We start from the raw sequence: 23,232 nt of genomic DNA, 5'->3' as shown, positions 1-23,232 counted from the left end.
CTGGGAATCACTGATAACTCACATTTATGTCACAACATTTTGCCAACAATAATGGCAGTGCTGCAACAAAAGGGATTCAGAAACGGTCACCATCAAGGAAACATCACAAAATTGTCTATTCAACTGAAAAGATTTTTTTTTAAATGGCAAATTTACACCAAAGGTGTGGTTGAAGATTGCTACCAACTAACTAACCCTTCACTCAGTCCTCCCTTTGGGACTACTTTAGGACCGATGGCGGTCAGACGGCAGCTGACAGCAGACCTACCACACGTTTGAACACTGCGCCTCACGTTACTGCAGTTTCACAAGCGTGTTGGAGAACTACGGTGGCCTTCAGGTTAAAAAACAGCCAGTGCTTAGTTAGTCCATTCTGGGCTACTGTGGTGCAACACGGTGGACTCTGTGAAGAGGACGATACAAAGGGCCCATTTTAGTGAAACAAAACAAAAACTTTAGCTAAAGATTCTTAGTTTCAGGTGATTATTCACTAATGAAAACATTAGATTAGATATAGCAAATTACATATCTGTTAATGGGTTGAAATGCTACACACTGGTTCTTTAAGCCCCAGTATTTAAATGTATGAAAACTATACCCTTGAACAAAATTATGAGAGAAAGAACAACTCAAATTCTAAAAGCTGATGTATTGAAAGTATATGACATTAGAGATATTGTGATATTATTTGCTGCAACTACAGCCATGAGGGTAGACCGGAGCTCTGAGGCCATGGGGCCAACCAGGAGCTCCTCCATCTGTTCACTGCTCAGATATTTCACACTGAGATATTCCCACAACAGACCTTTGCATGATTACGTTCGGTTTGTGAGCTTGTTTGACACACAACTAATCAGTCACATCTGTAAACATTGTGGGTTGACTTTTACTCGTCCCATGAAAGCACAGCGACCTCGGATTATGTTCAAAATTGTAATTGACTTTGGGGTGTCACATGAAAACACACAATATTTATTCTGTTTGTCATAACAGAGCACAAGTACACACATACGTTAATATAATATTTATATGATACATATTTACAAAACCACATCCACATTTACATTCTTATGTAAGGCACAGGATGCAAAAGCAAAACTTTGCATCAAGGTACAGAATATTTTAAGCAAAGTATTCCCACAACAGGAAGCAGCTGAGACTTTTCTGGAAAGTAGAAAACAAAAAGGGAACCTTTTCTCAAGCTTTGTCATTTCTTTATGCTACATCAGTTAAGTGCAAATATATTTTAGACCTCCACCCACCTGTACATCTTGATACACTAAAAAACAAGGTAGGAGAGTAGTTTGTCCAGTACAAGTTGCCAGGTCCTGATCTCTGAAAACAACTCCCTGGATAAACGTGTTTGGGCAAGTTAGAGGAGTAAGGAGAGAGCATACTCAGTCAAACATTCTCTGGGTAAATAGTGTTATCAACTGCATAGAAGCTGCAATTCTCTTGAGTTGTAACTCAAGGCAGGCGCTACCATCTCTGTCCCGCCCAGAGCATCCTGCCCTCTGATCTTCAGGTTGACAAACTTGATCTTCCAGCTGTTTTTCTCCAGTGGGGAGCTGACGAGGCCAAATATTTGCTCAAAAATGCCCAGACAGGCTTTGTCTCTGTGGATGGTCCCAGCTACAGCCACCAGTACCAGGCCGTGTGGGGAGGCCAGCGTCCTGAGGCCATGAGGCTGCAGATTGGGACTGAGGAGGAGGCGCTCATCCCTGGTCAAGGCCAGCAGACGAAGGCTAACCAGTTCAGCCCCCAGTAAATCCTCCGTCTGTTCACTGCCAACTCTGAGAAAGAGAGACGTAAACAAGTTCAAGCCCACGTGTGTACACATGTTCTTATCCCATCTTTCAAGTTATTCTGAATGCATTTTTGTTTGCAGAACAATTTGACAATTGGTGCAGCCAAGTCCTGCCCCAGATACATAACTGATGCAAAAAACAGAAAAGCCAACAACCACACATCACCAGCAGCATCATCATCATCATTTCAATCCCTTTACCGTTAATGGCATTCTTACCTGGAGAGGAGGCGTAGCTTCACATCTGGCCAGAAGTGTTGCGGTCCCCAGTCCTGCGGCGGCTGGCCCAGCGAGGGGTTGTGACTGTTTAAGAGTTGGAAGAACCACTGGCAGAACTGCTGGCCAAGTACAAGTGGGTCAAAGCCCACCTCAGCCTTCACCTCTGTGGACACCGTCCCTGTGGTCGGTCCCCGTCTGGTCTCATCCGTCTGTCCTGGAAGGCTTCCGTCAGCCTTAAAGAAATGAGACGTTGTTGACATACTCAAATACATTGTCAAATCATAACTTGATTACATGCTGTCGACACCTCATTATTGACATCCCAATGAAGTACCACCATCTTACCAAAACGATACCTCCAAATATTCAACATATAACTGATGGCTGACCCGCCGGCCTCCTGTGCCTACCTTCCCAGGCGACCACAGCTCCAGCGTCCTTTTCACCAGCTGGTGTTTCTCGCTGTTCGGGGGCATCAGCACACCCTCTTTGGCCAGGTATTTGAATACGAGGTCGCGATGAACCTTCTTCCTTTTCAGGAGCTCCTCGGCATTTTTAGTGAAGGAGAGGATTGTTTCCATGGCCTCTATATAAACAGATGGACATACTATATCCTTTAGGCAGATGTGATATTATGAAAAATAGTATGCTATCTAACTTGCTCCTCGCTAACTTGTAAAGATTGAAAGCATACGATACCTGTAACATTTTCCACAACTATCATCTTATTCGTGACTGTGTCGCTGAGTGAGAGTAAGTGGCTTGTTGACATTAACTTCAGTATCTTTTTACATCCAGCGCGCTCTGTTTCTGACAGGCCTGACATTTTTGACACCGCAAAACTAAAAATTCCCTCTTCGTTCCAAAGATCGTCCATTCGCGTCCTACTAGAAATGTGTCCGTGTAGGAACATGCATTAGTAGCAAAACATTCCGCACGAAACCTTCGCTATATCCGGCAAGACTTGAAGCTGCATTTAAGCTATAGGAATTAATAGTGTCGCTAGATGAAATACACACGAATGACCACCTTTTACCTATAAATTGCAATAGATGTATGTGTTACCAATACACTATTTGTAGGGGAACAAGCTACAAACGTTTAGTATCACCTTTTTAGGGATTCAAGGATCATGTAGTGCATTTTTTGAATTTGCAGCGTGAGGAATGTAAACAAGAGCAACAAATCGCTGGTGAATTAAAATAATAATACAGTAAAAACAATAATGCAAATATAAAAAATGATAGATAGATAGATAGATAGCGGGATAGATTGCAGAGGAAATAATCATGATTGTGCTTTGAAATGATAATAGAGATTAATGGCTGTTAAGTGCGTTTTTATGAGGAGCACCCGAAGGCATCATGAGACAAGACAGCTAGCTAGCTAGCTTAACTAAAGCAGAAATCCATGGCTAGCATGCGCAATGAGGATGTACTGCCAGTGCAGCTGGGTAATTTACCTGCAAGATAAGCGACCTTTCAGCTGGCGTTACACATAATTTATTCATCAACAGGACTGAGGGGGAGCTGCTGTGCGATTTGGAATTGTAACGTTACTGCCGAATTAAAGCAAGGGAATCCATCGCTGAAAGGTAACGTACCGTTGTTTATCTTTAGTAATTTATCTTTAGTAAAGGTCATTAGGTACCCTGTAAGAGTATTGAGACCCTAAACCAAGGTGATGGCTTGATCCTCATCCGTAAATAGTTGAGTCACAAGGTTTGTTAGATATGTTAATGCAGAACGTGGGACTGGACGGTGAATTAGTAGGAAAATATGTGTTGGTGTTTGCTTTGATGGTGTTGCATTCTCTCCCTAGGCAAGTTATCACTTGCTAATGTATCCACAGTAGCTTCTTAACGTCATCCCACAGTTCAGCTTGTATACGGTTAACGTTAAATAGTGCGACTCGTATGTCACTGAACGAGTTGATAAAGTAACTGATTTTATAATTGTTGGTTTTTTTTTTTTGTCTTGTATATTGCTGTTCAGTTATTGCAACAATCATACAATGGTATTCTGTTGCCGAACTCCATAAATAACTTTGGGAATCTTTGAGAAAATTAAACTAACAACTTTTTCTAAAATAATAAGTGCCAGTCTACAATTTGGTATTCTCCCACAACCTTAAAGTGGCGTAAAGATTATTATTTGTTACTGCTTGGTTTATCCACCATAACATTTTGAAAGACGTTATTATTACTATCATGTGACTTGAATGTAATTGCAAGAGGAAAACAGTAACGTAGTAAAACTAAACTATTTTAAAACTGTGTTGTGAAGTCGGTGCTCCTGAATTGTAATATCCTCTCTGTAACTGCACGAACTAACGTTGGTGTTACTCTATTATGGACGGCTACATTGTTGAGAAATCAGAACAACTTTGTACCTTGACCTACTTGTATCAACATGAGGTGTGGTTTGATTCAGCCCTTGATGAGCCCTAGACTAATATTGACTGACTGACTGACTGGCCTTTAGCTGTGTCACAACGAATGAGGAACTGTCATTGCCTAACTTCATACAAAATCACTTACTAACATTTCACATAAGTTAGTCGGCTTTCAACACAAGGAAATGTGAAATGAGCTGAGGGGAAATTGCACCAGTTATTTCCCTAGTCAGGTAAATATATAGTTCCTCTACTCATAATGATCAACTCTCTAGAAGTTATAAAGGACTTTGATGTTGCTGGTTTAAATCCCTCAACTGGAGAACACCACTCTAAGCTACTATAAGATAGCGTTCAAAGTACAGAACGTGACGGACAAGAACTTAGTTGAATATACAACACATACACATGAAGACCAAAGCTTAATATTTCTCTCTGTGTTTTCTTTATTTTCCCTTTTGTCACCATTTGTTAGATACTTAGTTATCCGATTCTGGAGTTACTACACAACAGTACAGTTCAACATAACTTGTAAAAATCTGAATTAGAAAAAGCTCTGCCAATTTTCTCTGGACAGCTACAGCCTCAAACTCTTTGCCCTTTTGTCTTCCCGTCATTGCTGCAGATGGAGGAGTTTAAGAGCACTACGCTGGGCCGGGTAACGGTCTACTCTATCCAGGGCTGCCCACACTGTGTGCAGGCTAAAGCCACCCTTGGACGTTTGGGAGTCCCGGTATGTGACGTGGATTTGGGAAGGCACCCACAGCTCAGAGCCAGAGTGAAGGAGCTGACGGGACGCAGCTCGGTCCCTCAGATCTTCTTTAACAATATTCATGTCGGGGGCAACGATGACCTGCAGAAATTGGTGAGAAAGGAGTGGGAAAACACCTAAAGATACTACTTCCTCATTTGAACTGATTCAAACTTAGTGTCATGTATTTATTCTTTTAACGGGGTAAAAATAAATATAAATATGTGATTGGTCTGCTTCACTCCCTCAGGCTCCTGAGGAGCTTCAAAGGTTGACGAATGTGGTGAAGAAAGAGCCTCTTCCAGCAGATGCTCCACCACTACCAGAGGAGACTCAAGCAGAGGACATGGCCGGGGAGACTGATGGAGGTGAGGGATTTATTCATCCGACACAAACTAGAGAGTTTTTGCTTTTTCCAGATCACTTAATTGCCTTCAAAATGGGGAAACGGAGAATTCTATTATCTGTGCAAGTTTGGTGCCGAAAAGGACTTCATTCTGCAGTCTTTAATGCCTTAACCCTTTCCTAATGCATGGTGTGGTTTTATTATTTACACTGTTTTCCGGGTGGATTTTCTGCTTAATGTTTAGCGATTTGTTTCAGATTGGTTTAGCCTGCTCAAAAATGGGTTGTCAACTGAAGGGAAAACTCGTGAGGCATCGGCTTTGAGGAACTATAACGATAGTTTACAACTAGTGCTGATACGGGCATGGTGGTATGTTCGGGTAACAGCAGATAGTACCTCACCATACGTGATTATCGAGCTCCCTTCTCTGTAAGCAAGGTCTGTCCAAATGACAGACACAGGCTGTTGTGGAGGAAGATATTAATTCAGTGACAAATACAAAATCTACCTCATATTTCATATAATTTAATTTTATTAGTCCCTGCCCCCTCCACAGTCTTGATTATAACTTTTCTGATGCTACATTGGACGTTGTTTCAGCAGCACAGGTGCATTTAAGCCACTATATAGCCCAATGCTAATGTGGTAAACGCACACTAAAAGTTGTCAAGTAAGAGTTGTCTTAAAGACAGCTGAACAGCATTTGAATTATCTTTGACATCCCTTAAACACGTGTGTTCAAATGGAAACTAAATGAATGTTATTTTCTGGTAATCTGTGCTCATGAATTAAACAATCTGTTGCTTGGTCCTTCTTCCTGAGTAGCTATAATTCTTAATTCAGGTGCTTCCTTTTCCACCAACCACATATGTTTTTTTGCACACATGCTGCCCTGCACATATTCTTTCATACATGCGGGTATGAACACATGTGTTTGTGTGTGTTTGTGTGGCTTGGCACATTCCTGCCCTCACAGAGTTTGTGTGTGAGAGAGATGAGTTTGCAGACCTGGTAGAGGACCTCAAACATGGCAATGTGATTGCCGCTCATAGGAGGGGACTGACAGTGTACAAAAAGAGCTTCTCATGTGATCAACTGGTTGACTGGCTGCAGAGAGAGAAGGGCATGGGTAAGTAAGGCTGCAAGACCTGCAGTGAAGCTTTCAGTGTTTTCAGTGTACAGTCACATCCAGATCTGTCAACTCTTGACTGTGGCCATGTGTGTGCTAGCCAGGGCCGTGGCCTGTAATACTGGCCAAGCACTGTTGCAGAAGAAGTACATGGTCAGTGTCCATGGCGTTGGGCAGCAGGATGGCAGTTTTGGAGAAGGGAAAGACACGCTGTACAGGCTGCTGGAGGATGACCCTCATTCAGCCCTCAACGCAGGACAGACGGCAGCCTGCAGCCCCATCCAGGGTAGGTCAGGTCTAGATCAGGCTTTTGGGACATGCACACGTTTCCTTCCAGGTTCATGCTGACTGGTGTCCCCCCCAATGCTCTCTAACCCCTGTCCTCTCTCTGCTGCTGCCTTGGTGTATGAGGACCCTTCTGGGCTTGCTTGGGTTTGTGTATTACGTCAGTGAGCTTAGTGGTGGGAAGAACTGAAGTAGGACTTAGTGATATATCTGTTATATGGCCTCTGATCAAATAAATAAATAAGAGTAAATCATTCAAACTTTTAGCAACTGAAGAAATAAAGAAAAAAATGGCCTGAAAATATATATCACTGAAGCCCTGTTTCAAAACCATGTTTTCTTTTCTGCAGGTTTGGTGTCATCTTTTGACCGATTCATTTATTTCTTAAACGTTTCTTGTTCTGTGGTGGCGGTAAGACACATTGCCTGGCTCTGTGTTGTGTTTCCACCTGAATGTTGCACCCCTCTAGAGGCTAACTAACAAGCTAATCCGTGCTGTACAACACAGAGGGGATTATAATCTCTGCTTTTCTAAGTGTTGGTGTTATTACGCTTGGCTGTTTTCTTGCTTTTCTCACGGGTAATATTTTCTAATAATATTCTAATTTGTACAGGTTAGCATTTCATGGGTTTATTTCACAGCTACTTTAAATATGCACTTATGTTATAGCGCTCCAATTTCAACCCCCAAATTCTGTCCCAGCTCATTGTTAATGTTTTATAATCCGGCTATGAAATGTGTTGATTTTACTTTACACTAAAACATTGAGTTTGTCTTTTAAATCGATCCGATATTTGTCAAGGTTCTGGGGCTCTGCTAACACACATGCTGTTAGCGTTCAGATGTTGGTTAATCTCACCAGTAAATGCTATCGGACTTGTCAAACATTAACCATCTCTCTATCTCTATCTCTTTCTCAGCTGCTGAACTCTCTCTGATCGTACGGGAGTTGATTCTGAAATTGTTCTCTGAGCATCTCTCCGCTGATGGCAAGGTAATGTCCTCATCACCTCACGGCTTCTGACGCAGGGTGTGTTCGTCTGTACGGACGTTTGGTTGTTGACTAAACTAAATGAACAAAACGGGTCTGTGTTGTACTCGTTCCCGCAGTCTGTGGACTACAAGGGCATGTCGGCGAACCCTGCCTTTGAGCGTTACTGCGAGCTCGCCGTTCAGCTGCAGAGGGTGGAGCTGCTTTCACTGAGTCGGGAGGAGAAGCTGGCCTTCTTCATCAACATCTACAATGCTTTGGTCATCCATGGGTACCTGCGCCTGGGGGCCCCCACCAACATGTGGCAGAGATACAGAGTAGGCTGCACTAATCCCCAGTCCTACATGCCACAGAGTCCCAATAGAGGGTTTTTTTGGTGCTGATTTACATTAACGTACATTATTTTACATACATTCTTTTCCTGTCCCATTTATAGTTCTTCAACTACGTGAGCTACCTGATTGGAGGAGAGGTGTTCACATTGCAGGACATTGAGAATGGAGTTCTGAGAGGGAACAGGAAAGGCGTCGCACAGCTTCTAAGGCCCTTCTCCAAAACAGACCCACGACTACAAGTATTCAGACATTCTGTTAAATCACCGCTGAGCATTTCACTGATTCACCAATGGCACTTTTAATGCGAAATAATAAGTAATGTGATGTTGAATTCCAATTCCCTTGTTGTCCTCTAGGTGGCCCTTCCAGATGCTGAGCCCCTCATTCACTTTGCCTTGAACTGTGGCGCAAAGGGCTGCCCGCCAATTAAAACGTACACCCCACAGGTAAGCAGATTTCATAAATGACTTACGGGGGTATATTGGGTGTCTACAACATATCTGGTGAATGTTAGGAGGTGGAATGGTCCGAAATCGCTTCTGATCTACTCAACCCCATCAGGACATTGACAGCCAGCTCCGCACAGCAGCGGAGGCCTTCTTGGAGAACGACGACGCCTGTTTGGTGGATTCTGGGAAAAGAGAAGTGCGACTCAGTCAGATATTCAAGTGGTACAAAGCTGACTTTGGAGGAACTGATGAGAAGGTAGTTTTGACTCCCAATTACCAACCTTGTGGTCTTGTTGGTGATAGAAGTATTCAGATCTTTTACTCAAGTAAAAGTATCAATGCTACGGTGTAAAAATAAAGTATCACCTTCTAATGACCATGAACCTCACCGTGTGTTTTCTCTTCCACCTTCGCTCTCTCGTAGCTGCTGACGTGGGTGGTGGAGCACATGGGGGACTCTCCGAAGAAGACCAGCCTGCAGGGTGTCCTTTCCGCCGGGAAGACCAAAGTCAGCTTCCTCCCTTACGACTGGAGCTCCAACAGTTCCCACTGAGCGCGCACACGCATTCACGTCCAGCTATATGCTATGTCTCTCTGCATCTGTCCGCTTTCTACTGAGCTGCTTCTACTTAAAAACCAGGTCGGTGATGATGATGATGATGATGATGATGATGATCCACTGGTCCTCAACCATGCAAATGGTTTTTATGCAATACAAACTGTAAATCCAAGTGGGGAGAGGGGCACATTTGCACTGTACCATCGAATCATACTTCTCTTGGAGGCTTATCGTAGCTTTAAGGTCTTGCTGAGCGCACCTAATTCCTATGTTTGGAAGTTGTATACGAGTTTTACATTCAACTTTTATTGGAGAGCCATCATAAATGAAATTGCACACTGAAGCGTTTTGCTGCAGCAGCTAAACTACTAGGATGAGATGCACATTAAGTGTGTTATTGACTTGTAAAATGTCAAAGCCTGAACATTTCCCAACTTATTTCAATTAACGCAGAGCTAACCAATGGCGTTCTTTTATAGTGATTATAAAATCCACGATCTCCAGTCCTGATCTTTCACCACTATGACAACAACTCAGGGGTCCTGGATTGTCGCGGTCGTCCTACAACATCCGTTGGGCTGTTTAGCATTTAGTCAGAGCAGATGGAGAAGGTACAAACACACCGCCTTGACGAGCCATATCGAAACCCTTTGCACTTGCAAACCTGCTCATCCCTGTTTAGCGGGCTCCACAAAGCTAGTCCATCATTTTGACCTGCAGATGTAAGCAAGCTGACGTTTCCTACAGGGGAAGAAAGTAACAGCTGTTGCAGTTTTAACACTGAATTTAAAGGGTGCATTAGTGGTTCATCCGAAGCCCTGGACAGTAACTACTAAAATCAAAACACAACTTTGCGTATGGCTGTAAAAAAGCCAGATTTAAAGATTGTGAAAGAAATGTATGATTTTTGGAAGTATGATTGATTTCATCTATGAAGCATCTGTGACCCAGGTATCAAGGTCTTTTTCATTTCAAACAACATCCTGTTAGGTGCCGCTACTGTCACTTAGCCTCCAAATCAATAGCCACAGGTTGGACTGGAACTGTATGGTGGTGCAATGGCTGTGGGGGGGGGGCTGTATCCTCTAGGCCCCCATCTTTGTGTTTAGAGTTCAGACTTTCGCTCGTCTGGATGAGTTTTAACTTTGAACTCCTTCCTGTGAAGCTACACGGTTGTTCTCCCCAAGTTTTGATCCAAGTCTTCCATTTTCCATTGGAAAAGAGCTACTGGTGTTTTGTAAAAGATATAGGAATATTTATTATTAACATCTTTATCAAATCTATATCCCTGATACTTTGCATGTGTATCACCAAATTTGAATGCTGTTGAGACATATTTGTTCTTCTTTCCCACACAAACAATGTTCGCTGTTGGTCAGTGTCTGCGGGGACTTCAGTAGTCTTGAGTTAAATGTAGCAGTTCATGTGTTGATTAGAGGTTGTAGTTTCTTTGGTGTGTTAAGTGTGTGTGCCTACACACACTTAACACACTGTACAGGACCTCCTTCATTTCTTCTTCCGTCACTGAATTTCAACTGAATCAGTTTTCCGTTTTACCTTAAACATTTGTAAGACTTCCCTTATTGACACAACTCTTCCAGTGTGATGACCACACATCTACTTCATTTAATGACTGTATATGATTATAGTGTTTATTAGTGTGTGGCTTACAGAAACACCTTTTTTTTTCTGCCGCCTCTGTTTCCATAATTTAAGGATTTTCTTATCTCAGGTCAAAAGAAAATGTGAGTAGAAACAACATTGAGTGGCTTGATGTCATCAATGCACTGTATGATGCATGCTGTTGATCTGCACAGTCCATACTCTTTTGAAAAGACATGCACATTACTGTAACTGTCAGTTTGTCCTTTACGCTATAAGCAGCACCACATCATGAGGTTGAATAAGTATGTGTTAAAACTGGAATGCATTTGAATGGCGGCCTGTAGCAGGAGTCGCTGCTTTGTTTCTACCCTCTGAGCTCAGCCATAAGAAGTAGTCGGCCCTCAACACTCATCCTCCCAGTTAAGACAATTCAAAGTGTCAGTTTGACCCGAACGTCACCTCCGGCTTAGCTGCAGACGGTGAAAGTGCACCGTCGGCTTTACGACACGTCGTGGGATAAAATGGAGAGAAGAGAAAGGCTTTTGTTTCCCCCGACATTGATGATCCCTGTACTTGCATTACCTCGTGTATCAGGAACATGTGATGCAAAAAGTTTTTTAAACAAGCAATTCTATTAATATTCTATTTTCCTCTTTCCTTGGGGTTAACAATAAAGCAATGTTTATGAATGCTCAATATGCAATGCTGAACTAAAATAAATATGTCTGCTGTCTCTTTTACTGTATTCTCTCATTGCATGTAATATATATATATATATATATATATATATATACACACACATACAAAAGGGTTGATCTACAGGAATAATGTGCAACAGAAATATTAACCAATACCATAATTATCATCGGCAATGACAGACTTTTAGTTTAATTTGTTTATTCAAACACTGTCTTTAACAAAAATAGAGGGAATCATCAATACCTTTACAAATCCAATATATTAACATTTGTACATATAAATAAGCAGGTTTAAGTGTGCAGTCCCGTAAAAACGCTACATCAAAAAGTTATTAAACAGATCAACCATCTCAAAAGTATATACACAGATATTCTACATCTCGACAGACGTGGAGTTAATCCGAGTAAAAAGAAAACTTGAAATTTAAAGCAATCTGGCACTGTATGACAGATGTATTGTTTATCTTTACCAGTCCAAACACTGATTAAGTCTTGGCACAAATGCAACGGTGAATCATTTCCATATTGTAGAGAATGATCGTGTGACAGTATGAAGGCAGATTTATATGTTTCAAGACATTTTGGTCACAGCTTATAAATACGTGATTCCAGAGTTAAACTCAACCCCAAACAGCAGCCCACACCAGTTTAGCTGTAAACACCTAACGGTTTGAAGACCTGCTGTATGAGATAACGGTACGAGAGACTCCACCAGCACATCTCTCCTGTTGTATACATCCTCTCTGCAGAGACCAAAGCTCAGGGATGTGCATGATTCATGAGGAAGACTACATTATTTTAACACACATGCTAAACAGAGAAGGCAACACACATCGAGCTCATCTTTCCTCCAATCAAAATGACTTTCCACAATATTTCATACAGTTGCAAGGACTGTTTTTAATAAGCTGCATGTGAACGACAAAATTTTGGACGGGACTTAGAAATCATACGCTGGAGCCATTTGGCATAATGTTGAACGCCACAGCTGGAAGAACCAGATGTTCAAGAAGTCCCTTTGGGAATGTGAGAGGACACCCTCTGCCACCAGCAAAGCATGAGGAGAAAAAAACCATTCAAAGCCAAAAAATGCCAACCCATCTTTTCCCAAAATACATGATTTAAGACGGTAAAATAGACATTTTGGTGATTGTTTTGTCTATATTCTTACAAATCAGAGGCTTACAATAGATGTAAGAAATATTTAACTCCACAAAGAAAACTCCTTAGTGTCAATAGGTCGAATGAAAATACTTATTTCAGTTACATATACCATGTGTTATAACTTAACCACAGTATAGCGAGTCCAGCAAACGTTTGTCATTAAAAAAACCTGTCCTGTGGCCTAACATAGGAATACTGTGATTACGACGTATCTTAAGGCGGTACGTAACAGAGAACGTGTGTCTAGGGAGGTTGTCTTCGGCCATAATTCGTTTGTCAGTTCCCAGACATTTTAAATTTGGTGAGAAAACAAAAAATAGTGTTTTTATAACCAGTGTTGATTGAAAAGGCAAATAAATATTAATTCATCATACATAATATATATAAATATATATTCCTCACAGATTTGTGTTTGTTTTACCTTCTCGACTCACCGATGATGTTTCTCTCAATTTAAGTAAGAGACAAAAAAATCCTACAATACACCATTTTGGCACATATTTCCCCTTTGTTTACAAACTGGTATGTGGTACTGTGTGGGAGTACAAAGAAAGGGTTCCAGTGTTCCGTCATCTAGAATGTCACAGCTCCTCTCACCACTAACCTAAGAAAGAAAAGAAACAAGTTGATTATCCAGTGTTAGAAATATCCACACAATAATGGCTCGAAACACTTTACAATCAGTGCATCAAGTATTGCTTACTGTCGTCGTCTGAATCGAAGCCAAAGAGTGATGAGCAGGTGTTGAGGGCTTGGTGTTTCTGGAACTCTTCCAAGGTGCTGAAAGAGGAAAGACATTTGTCACAGCGATGCCGGATCTTCTGCACGGAGCCCACGTCATCCGCTGGCTGCTGCTCTTCTGGGACGAGCTCCTTGTTTTTCTTGTTGTTCCAGTAAATATTTTTCCTCGGAGCGACCTCGTCGTTGGACCGCCTCTTGCGCATCGAGAGCCGGGACTCGTCCAGGTAGGTGGACGGCGGCGGCCGGATGAAGGGCGCTTTGACAAAAGTTGCATACGCGGGATCTTCAGGTTTGAAGGATTTGTGCTCGGTTATGTGCGGCTCTCCCAGCGTCTTCTGCACTCCCTCGGCCAAAGTGGACAAATCCTCAAGGTCCCGGACATTCAAGGGGTCCCACTCGATCGGCACTCGTTTTCGACAGCTCTTACTTGGAGTTGCTGTAGCAGCAACGGTATGGGACGTCTTCCCCTCTAACAATTTGTGTCTCGTCTCATCCTCATGTCCATTGATGGCGGCTTTGCGGTCGTCTGCGGGCTCATGACCGACTGTGTTCTCTGAACAATTAGGCGGTCTAGACGGGTCCTGATTACTGTCTGGGACATTTACTTTGCAAGGCTGGTCTTGGGTTTTGTTCATTTCTCTGAAACCCTCACGATTAGCGGGATCGGGGGCCGGACTTTCTCTCTGCCCCTTTTTACTCTGAAGCCATATATCTTCAACCTTCACTCTCTGCTTCCACGGAGCTTCTGGGTTTTGCATCATCTGTCTGCCGGGTCCCATCTCGAGTTCCTCTCTCTGAGGCGCCGGGATGTAGTGTCTCCACTCATGGTCGTAGAGACCTTGAAAGTTTGCGAAAAGCTTCTCACAGTCTGTGACTGAACACTGAGGTCTGAAGGGCTGGTGAGTGTTGACGTGGTCCTTTAAATCCTGCAGCGTCGAGAAGCGCTGGTCACACTCCAGGTGGTAGCAGAAGTGCTGGAGAGCGGTGTCGTGGAGCTTCATGTGGTCCTTGTAGTGCTGGAGGAACTGGATCTGCCTGTTGGAGGAAAGCACAATGAGCCCAATAACAACCTTTCAAAGATGTAGCTTGCAATAAAGAATCTTTAGCAAAAAGAAGTTTGTGATGCCGGATACACTCTTACCTGAGGCATAGGGTGCACTTGTGTTTGGCCCACACAAAAGTCTTCTCCAGCACCTTCTCTTCGCTGATGTGGCATTTAATAGCGTGCTTTGTTAGCGTGGTGCTAATCCTCAAGAATACTCTATCACAGGTCTCTGAGGGGCACAAGTGATACGTGTCCACACCGAAGCCATTTTCTGCTGCTGGCTTCTCCTCCTCCATCACAAACGGATATCTTACGACCACCACGCCATCTTTAATGACTACCTGCTCGTCCTTGAATTCGGCCAGCTTGAAGATCTTCGCATCGGGGTTCTTGCACTTTTTGTGAAGCACGGATGTCTTTTTGATGAGTGTGCGGAGGTTCCTGAGGATTCGATCTTCCCTCTTGAGACTCGACACTTTAGGTTTGCCTCCGGGTTTCGGTTCAGAAGTTTCCTCGACGGAAATGGAAGTCGGATTTTCGTTCGGAGGTTTCACATTGTGTACTATTCCATTAGCGGCTGGACTGTCCTCGGTGCACGGCTCCTTATCGGGGGGTTTCTGCTTGCTCATCTCATCGATGTGGTCCAGAATATGCTTTTTGGCAAAGGGGAGCTGTTTAAAGTGTTTTCCACAGAGTATACATTTCAGTTTCCTGCTCTTAAGGTGCGACAGAGCATGCCTCATAACATTCAAGCCTTTATAGTCTTTGTGGCAGAAGTTGCAGTGGTACATCAAGTGGGAGTATTGTTGAGTGCGGAGTACTCGGTCCTTCCACGTTCTCTTGGCTTTCACCTGGAGAAAAGACAACGAACCATTCAACAGAACAAGTCAGCAGAATATCAAATACAATTCCAACGACTGTGTGTACACAAGCGTTCCACTGCAGTGTAGTGTATTCAAAGCATAATGCATCCAACAAGTAAGACAAGATACAGATGCATTAATTTGGAATTAATGAAAAACAACTGACCTCAGTGTTTGACTCCTCTGCTTCCACTGTGGGTTGGGGCTCCTGTCCCGTGTCGCCATTCACCTCATCTTGTGCCAGGGATTCTGGTGTCTCACCGTCGGGCTTTTTGGATTTGAGAGAGTAGCTGTGCAGCACTTCTATCGGACAATCCAATAACTCTAAGGGTGGACCATCGAGCTCAGGATCAGCTTCGACGGAAGGAACAGCAGCTCGACGGTCACAGATCTGTGGTTGAGATTCCTTTTGGGTTTGTTCATCGAGACCGCTACCGGAGACCAAGTGGGGATGTTTCTCAAGTTCACTTTCCCTCTCGAGATTATCCATCTGCTCAAATTGGTTCTCTTTCTGTTCACTCTTTTGTTCAAGTTCGTTCTCCAGGTGAGGCATGTCCGGCTCTCTGTCTTCTGTGTCGGTTATCTCCTCAAAACCAGACTCTTCCTCGGTGAGGGGTATCTCGTTTTCAGGGTAGGAGAGTTCCAGTTTCTGTGAAGGCTTCCGTCCCCGTTTCTTCCCTTTACCCTTGACCTTCTTCTCTGTAACTGTGACCTTCTTCTTTTTGACTGTCTGCACCTGCTCCAGCCTCGGGAGACCCTGCAACCATCTTTTCTTCCGACCCTTCCGTTTCAGAATTTGGCTCTTCACACATCTAGACAAGTATTCCCTCTTGCGGTTTAGCGGGGCTTTTACGATAGCTGCATTTTCAATGTTAACGTGAATGCGTCTTAGTGAGTACACAGGCTTGTTGCCATAGGAGGATTTGAGATTGTATTTGAACTCTGGATCGTCGCCGCGGTCTGCCTCGTCGTCAGACATGGATTGCTTTCTCCTTCGTAGGCTTTTCCTCCATTTCCTCCTCTTCAGAAGAGGGTTTTTTGATGGGGCGACACACTTTTCGGTCTCTCCCTCCACAGCGCGCTGGCAGGAATTCAAACTTTGAGCGCTTGAGTCATTTACACACGTATTTATCAACAGCTCTTTGCTGTTTTCCTTCTCCTCTTCCTCCTCCATCTCACTGAGAACAGCAGCCTTCATGACCTTGTCACTCATCAACCCCAAGCAGTGGGTCCGGAGGGTCAAGAGGTTCCAGAACTCCGGGTCAAAACACAGGCGCTCCTTGAGCATCTAGAAAACAAAGATAGAGAAATCTTAGGCATAAATGAGAACGCTAATACATCCAATACGTCATTACATCAGATCACATTTCCGACCCCGACCCCACCCTCCCGCCTCCCCCCCTCTCCACCACCTCTGACCTGCAGAATATGGAAGCGAACGTTGGTCCGGACGGGGCTGTTGTGGAGGTGCGGCTCCTGGTCAGGGTGCATGTAAAGCAGGCAGACGGTTCGGTAAGCGTCCAGGGTGCGTTCCAGGCAGAAGACCAGCAGGGCACATGCTCGACAGATCTCCAGGTCATGAGGCAGCAGGAAGGCGATGGTCTTGCAGACGAGGGACCGGGTGACACTGTCGGCCTGCATGTCACCCAGCTGTAAGGCCCTGGCACAAAGCTCCACACAGACCTGGACTCCTTCAACCCCCAGCTGGCCAAAAACAAACAAAGTGGTTAAAACAAGGGAAAATGGTAGATAGGAGAAGCTTATTAGGGTCAAGATGAAAAAAAAAAAAAAAAAAAAAAAAAGTTTAGTTTGACTCGATGACACAAAAACGGAAGCCGTGTATTTCCAGCAGCTAAATATATCATTCGTCCTGAGAAACACGTCATGGAAAAAGAAGATGCTGTGACTTCGGTCGCACCTCTGTGGTGACCAGTTTGATGAAGGGGAAGATGGCTCTGACGTTAGTAGCAGAAGAGGCCAACTGCAAGCACTCGGCCAGGAAACCATGTCTGGAGGGATGGGCCCTGAGATGCAACCTGCTCCAGATGAACACCAGGTCCCTGCAAGAGGCAGCGGAGAACAAGCCAAAGACGTCACTCATACGTTTTGATTACAAGTTAACAGAGGGGGTACTAAACTAAATCAAAAATACAAAACTGTGCATCCAGACAACAGCTCCCCTCACTACAAGATTGACCACACACATATTGTGCAAACACTGGGTAAATTACATGACCTGTAAGTAACATCAGCTGTGAACACTGAGGAGGAAAGTCCGATGGTGTATTCGTGTGACGTACATGTCTGACGGTCATTCTTACCAGATGTAGTACATGTCTCCATTGTGTAGCTGCTGAGTGAGGAAAGCTTTACACAGCGACAACAGAAGCTCATCTTTTTCAACGCTCTCCGTGTTGCAGATGATCTCCACCGCATCACGGCCATCTATCTCTGCCATCTGTGGAAGAACATATGTAGAGTCACATACATGCATAAAAATATACTCCAAATACGAAATAAATCAAAATGCATTACAATCTAGAAGGTATACCAGGAAAACAAGAACCATCTGATCAGTTGGGTGCTCGTTATTACAGCTTCCATTCACGTAATTCATACAGCTGACAATCTTCAGAACAGCATCTTAATAATGAGTCACGTTGTAATGATATATTCATCTATAAAGCCCCACGATGCCTCACATCCTTGTCTCTTACCTCCTTGTGAAAGTGCTCATGCAGTGAGGCCTTGTAGAGGCAGGTCAGGTAGGCCTGATGGAAGTACAGATGCTTTCCAGCCTCGCGATTTTCCAGGCAGCTTTTAGCCAGGGCCATTGCCTCTTGCATCCGTTCACAGGCTCGCAGATAGCGAATCCGCAGCTCGAAGAACACTGGCAACTCTGAGCTTAAGTAGTCCTCAACTGCATGGGGTGGGGGTGAGTTACATGAGTTAATATATATGATACAAGGGTATTTACATACAGGTGTTGGCTAGGGTAATGCCGAATAATAACACTGATGTTGGGGTCATTACAATTCTTCACTGGCCCTTCGGTTTTGTTGTTCTCTGATATGATAGTGAAGGGATTGATGGGTTGTAAAATCTTAAGCAACATTTTCAGAAACAGCGTATATTCAGCTACTAGTTTTGCTGAAATATTTTGTAATTTGAAATACATTTTTAGGAGAAACTGGACAAAGCATTAAGATGTACTGTACATTTTTACCAAATACTGTAAATGACACGTCTTTTGGCCAGACAGACTAGGCAGCCTGCAGGACAAATTCTGTTGAACAAGTCCATAAAAAAAACGCAGCAGCTGAACTCCATTTGTGTGTGATGGTACGATAATGAGAAGTGAATGATAGACAGGAAGGCAAGTCTGTGTCACACTCCCCATCAATCAGCACTGCTGCTCCACAAAGCTGTGTGAGCTCACTTCTCCTCTTCTACCTTTCTGTTAAACTGATTATGTTGGCTGCTGGCACAACTTCAGAGGGTCCAATCAATAGCAAGTCTGGTCACAAGAGTGGGGTGACCCAATTGAGAATGAAGTATGAAGTAAGCCCAGAAAAGATGTGGCCATGAGCCTACCTTCTTTCAATGGTAAGTCCGCCTCTTTCAGGATTCCTTGCAGCACTAGATTCTCCCACGGGCCTCCTGCTTTGATGATCAGCTTCACATGCTGAAGGTAGATGTTCCTGTGCCTCAGGAGCTGAGAGTGGCACTCCTGCAAAGAGCAGTAAAAAAAAAAAAAATGTGAGATGACCAATCACAAAAATGACTTTTAGGATATGTTGGTTGATAATTACATACTAGATATGGATAGAGCAGCAGTAGCAAACACACAGGTAGTTGTTATTTTTGATAAAACATTGGGGTAACACTGGCTGTTGGCTGGGTGCTGGTAACTTTTAGTGAACACTCACAACTGGTACGGCAGCTGGGTGTAATGAAAGTGTGAATAAGAAAACTGAGGATTGAAACGGTGCGTCACCTGAAAGGAATCGAGAATGTCTTTTAAAGGCTCTTCCACAAATTCTTCCTTGCTGAAAAACAGCATCAGTTCAAAAAAGCTCCTGCAAGACAAAGAGAGGAACATTAGTTTGCCAAAAAACATCCCACAATAAGTATATCTTAATCTGTACAAACCCTTAGCAGTCCTTTTCTATACAAGTGCTATCAAAGAGTAAATAATGACCAATACGTAGCAGCTAAACCAAGCACAAAGCGTTTTAACTGTAGCTCTACTGGTTTGCAAACATGGGCAGAAAAGATAACATTCGTGTGCTATTGCTGTGGGACAGTGTACCTAAAATGGTTAGCTCCAGTATTTCTCGAAACAACAAGAAAACAAGGCTGCCATGTTCACTGCGGTCTGGCATATGGTTGAGTTTTAGATTACCAGTATGCATATCCAACGTGTAGGCTAAGAATTCCTCTGTACAACTCATATCATGGGCTTTACTTGCCCCTCTAAACGTCAACAAACAATGTCTCCCATTACATGTAACAGAGTACTTACAAGGCCATACTGCTGAGGACATAGTGGATGTGCTGACAGTCATCAGGGAAGGCCGCGGTGGCTTTGGTGAAACTGCAGAGTGCGGTCCGCAGCACCTTCAGCTGAGGGAGAGGAACTTGCCAATGCCCCGTGTACTCCTCCACCAACTGTGCAGGAAGAACACAGACACGGAGAAATATGAAATACATTTCCATCGATAACCAGTTATTTTTTAGCACTAAAGCACACCGAATAAATAGCTGCCTTCAAAATATTAAAAGTTCAAAGTAATTTCGGGACATTTGTATGCAGTGTGCATAAACTGTAGATAATCATGTGGGTGGTACAGCAAGCGTACCTACCTAATAACAATAAAAAGCTAGAAATGTTAAATCTACAGGACCAATCATGGTGTTCAAGGATGGAAATGCAACACTGTGTTTGTACTGAGGTAGTACAGTTATTCAAAATCATTGTATATTGTAACATTGTTACAATAATTCCTGTGCACAACATGACACAAACTAGCACTTACACAACACTGCCTCAAACAGAGAGGTAATCAGTGTTTGACAATTGCAGAGCTTTGTTGGTTAAACTGCAGTGTCTAATGTTTTAGAGTTCACTTAGCATGCTTTAACTCCCACATCGAGGAAAGGTGGGACGAACTATGATTGTGGAGAGTGTAGTAATTTAGATGGAATACGGGAATAGATAACTAGCTTAAGTTATATCTTATAAACAAGGCTGATATCACACTGATGCAAGACTTCAGCATACAATGATTTCACAGTCTTGTGGTTTACAGAAAGTTTTAATAATAACCAACAGTTAAGCTAAATACAGCTTGTTAGTAGACCTATGTTAGCTTCATACCGTTAACAAGCTTAACTTTACTGCCTTAAGTTAACGTTAGCTACAAAGCTAACTAGCTAAGCTATATCATACATCGGATAGGCCTATTTTGAGGAACTCGGGTAGCCTACTACATCAAGTTACCTAGCCAGGAGTACAGTTTATACCTCTCTTCATTTTATTAATCATTCATGTTGTGTTTAAGACGGGCTATGCCACAGTCGTAGCTTCACAATGACGCCAAACATAACGCTACACGGTCTGGGGACTAACGTTAGCTAGCAAAGCTAGTAGCGTTAGCAATAAACAGATGGCGACTATGGAGACCGTTTTACAAAATAGAGACTAGCATACCTCACAGAACTCAGAGCAATAGCCTTTGCTCTTCAGAGACGACTCGTTGCTGCAATGTCTGTCGCACAACGTGTCCAGGGCTAATTCTAGCCCGTCTGTTTCCAAATCACTTTCGCTGTCCGCCATACTGTCTGCTGTATCCAGCGCATAGTCAAAGTTGCCAGGTTTGAAAGCTAGCGTCCTTGTATCCCCCACGACAAAATAAAACCAACCTGGCAACCACGCAATTACAGCAATCATCAAGATTGATGAGACTACACCATTGAGTTCATTTTTATTCATAAGATGGCAGTTACATTTTTAGAACAAATGGTTGACATTAATTGACTAATACGCATACATTTGGTCTGTGAGAGTACTCTTACACTGATCAGATTAGTAGGCTATTGTCATATTGATTATTAAGGAAAGTCTTTCCAGTAGAATTTACAAGCAGGCATTTTGGAGTTTTACAAAGTTACTAACATTTTGCTAACTTTTAAAAATAAGTAGTTAGTCAATTACACGTTCAAGTAAAAGGTGTACAGCAAATTTGGCAAAACTTGAACAAACTATATAGAGGAGAGGAAAGTTTGACTTTTGCATATTGATCTTCTGTGAAAGAGGGTTTTCAAAGCTCTCTCTAATGAGTCATTTTTTTAAATGTCTCTTAAATGTATGTCAATTAAAATATTACTGGTAACAAAACATCAGAAAAGAACATTGCCTCAAATACCTATAACATTACACTACAGTACATGTGATGTACTGTAGTGTAATTTGCCTTACAGGAGAAAGAGAGAATGCTCTGACTTGTGCTGAAAGTAGTAATTCACGTGTTCCAGTGAACACAGTGCAATACACAAGAACGGGAAGCCTGTTTTCGTCGTTGTTGCTCGTGACGCACACTGGTTGTAAGCTTTTCCAGAACGTGGTGCCTTGATGAAGGAGGGATCATTTTCTTCCCTCATTTTCAAAATAGACAACAGCATTCGGACATGATGGTCACAAGGTTGATAAGATAGAGGTAAAGGAAAAGGCTTTGATGGGAATTGCTGGGTAAACCCATATGGGCTAAAGTGAATTCAGGCATTTAGTTTCTGATTGTATGTCCTCTTTTAGAATATTTTTTTCTATGTGACACATGAATGCAGATTTTTTTTCATTACTTTTATGTATTTAATTAATGAGGCCAAATAAACGATTCCATATTTCCAGATCCATGAATGTCTGTGTTGAAGCCATAGGTTGAAGCTGTGAAAGACAGTGATGCAGTTCATCACAGCCAACTGGGAAGTCCGCAGTCTTTCTGACAGCCACAAGGGGGCGTCATCATATCAGAATATGGAAAATATCTTTAAATATTTAACAGTCGGCAGACTGAAATGCGGGGTTGCAGTATATCCTATTAATGTTCATTTACACATACAGATTATCAGTGAGTTATCATGCATGTTATAACTGCTATCAATCTCTCCATACACACACTGTACTCATAGCACTCACATACCAAACCTTCATTAAGGGAAATGATCAGTAACTCAGAGAAGAACATCATTCATATGTGGGCTGTTTATTATTGATTATTGAAACAGTGAGAGACAAAGACAGAAACAGTATACAAATACTGTTAATATTGTCAGATGTACAGTATGTGCATGTATGACACACTTTATCACTCTGGCATACTGTACACCCTCACACATGACTCATCCACAATATTTCCATCAACATATCGTGCACCCTCTTGGAGGCAGTAAAGAAATAGTAGTTCTATTCCAAGTACTTGAGTGGGATTCATGCAATGAGGATTTCTGCACTGGTGGTTCTTTAATTCATTGACCTAATGGTGGCTATGGCGTGGGAGTCAGATGGGGTGGGGTGTTTAATGGCTCCAGGACATATGAATAAATATCCCAAGAAATAACTTAAACTAACATAAAGGTTGTGTAAAACATCAATTACAGTGGCAGTATCTTATGGAACATGTAACCCCAATAAGCCCTGTCCAAAAATGAATATTTTGTACTGAAAGTTGAGACAGGTTCCATTGTTATATTGGTCCCCAAGTATTTTTTCTTTTATAATTAAGAATGCGTTATTAATGGTATGATTTGGTCGTAGATCATTAAGCATTTTATTCACATTGAAGGCATTC

The 23,232-nt window shown here is 42.7% G+C and overlaps 3 protein-coding genes across 6 annotated transcripts; 1 reads left to right on the top strand and 2 right to left on the bottom strand.

Moving 5' to 3' along the window:
• Window positions 1-949: 949 nt before the first annotated feature.
• cunh3orf38 (chromosome unknown C3orf38 homolog) lies at window positions 950-2,935 on the bottom strand. The gene is made up of 4 exons (XM_076108991.1): window positions 2,726-2,935; window positions 2,437-2,612; window positions 2,027-2,259; window positions 950-1,793 (listed from the first exon to the last, which is right to left on the bottom strand). The coding sequence occupies exons 1-4, from the start codon at window positions 2,901-2,903 to the stop codon at window positions 1,430-1,432; spliced, it is 951 nt and encodes a 316-aa protein (XP_075965106.1). The 5' UTR covers window positions 2,904-2,935; the 3' UTR covers window positions 950-1,429.
• A 35-nt stretch (window positions 2,936-2,970) lies between these two features.
• Window positions 2,971-11,611, top strand: LOC142969213 (uncharacterized). 4 transcript variants are annotated; one of them, XM_076108964.1, is made up of 12 exons: window positions 2,971-3,218; window positions 3,543-3,620; window positions 5,046-5,285; window positions 5,422-5,539; window positions 6,494-6,646; window positions 6,747-6,932; window positions 7,853-7,926; window positions 8,043-8,240; window positions 8,360-8,497; window positions 8,615-8,704; window positions 8,820-8,963; window positions 9,132-11,611. In XM_076108964.1, exons 3-12 carry the CDS (start codon window positions 5,046-5,048, stop codon window positions 9,258-9,260), a joined length of 1,470 nt encoding a protein of 489 aa, XP_075965079.1. In that variant the 5' UTR covers window positions 2,971-3,218; window positions 3,543-3,620; the 3' UTR covers window positions 9,261-11,611. The 4 variants fall into 4 exon arrangements, 3 of the variants coding, with proteins under 3 accessions (XP_075965079.1, XP_075965090.1, XP_075965066.1); XR_012959102.1 differs by lacking the exon at window positions 2,971-3,218 and having other exon boundaries at window positions 3,245-3,620; window positions 9,132-9,347; window positions 9,746-11,611; XM_076108951.1 differs by lacking the exon at window positions 2,971-3,218 and having other exon boundaries at window positions 3,245-3,620.
• A 140-nt stretch (window positions 11,612-11,751) lies between these two features.
• Window positions 11,752-21,243, bottom strand: znf654 (zinc finger protein 654). Its single transcript, XM_076108937.1, has 12 exons — window positions 21,096-21,243; window positions 19,908-20,053; window positions 19,380-19,461; window positions 18,977-19,112; window positions 18,100-18,302; window positions 17,704-17,840; window positions 17,301-17,442; window positions 16,802-17,086; window positions 15,549-16,670; window positions 14,616-15,370; window positions 13,437-14,509; window positions 11,752-13,337 (listed from the first exon to the last, which is right to left on the bottom strand). Exons 1-12 carry the CDS (start codon window positions 21,219-21,221, stop codon window positions 13,333-13,335), a joined length of 4,212 nt encoding a protein of 1,403 aa, XP_075965052.1. The 5' UTR covers window positions 21,222-21,243; the 3' UTR covers window positions 11,752-13,332.
• Between the last annotated feature and the right edge of the window lie 1,989 nt (window positions 21,244-23,232).

The sequence above is a fragment of the Anarhichas minor genome, unplaced genomic scaffold (genome assembly GCF_050575085.1).
Source record: "Anarhichas minor isolate MPS153535 unplaced genomic scaffold, ASM5057508v1 ptg000004l, whole genome shotgun sequence".
NCBI lineage: Eukaryota > Metazoa > Chordata > Actinopteri > Perciformes > Anarhichadidae > Anarhichas > Anarhichas minor.
The sequence above is the reverse complement of the archived record's forward strand: the minus strand, read 5'-3'. Positions and strand labels throughout refer to the sequence as shown.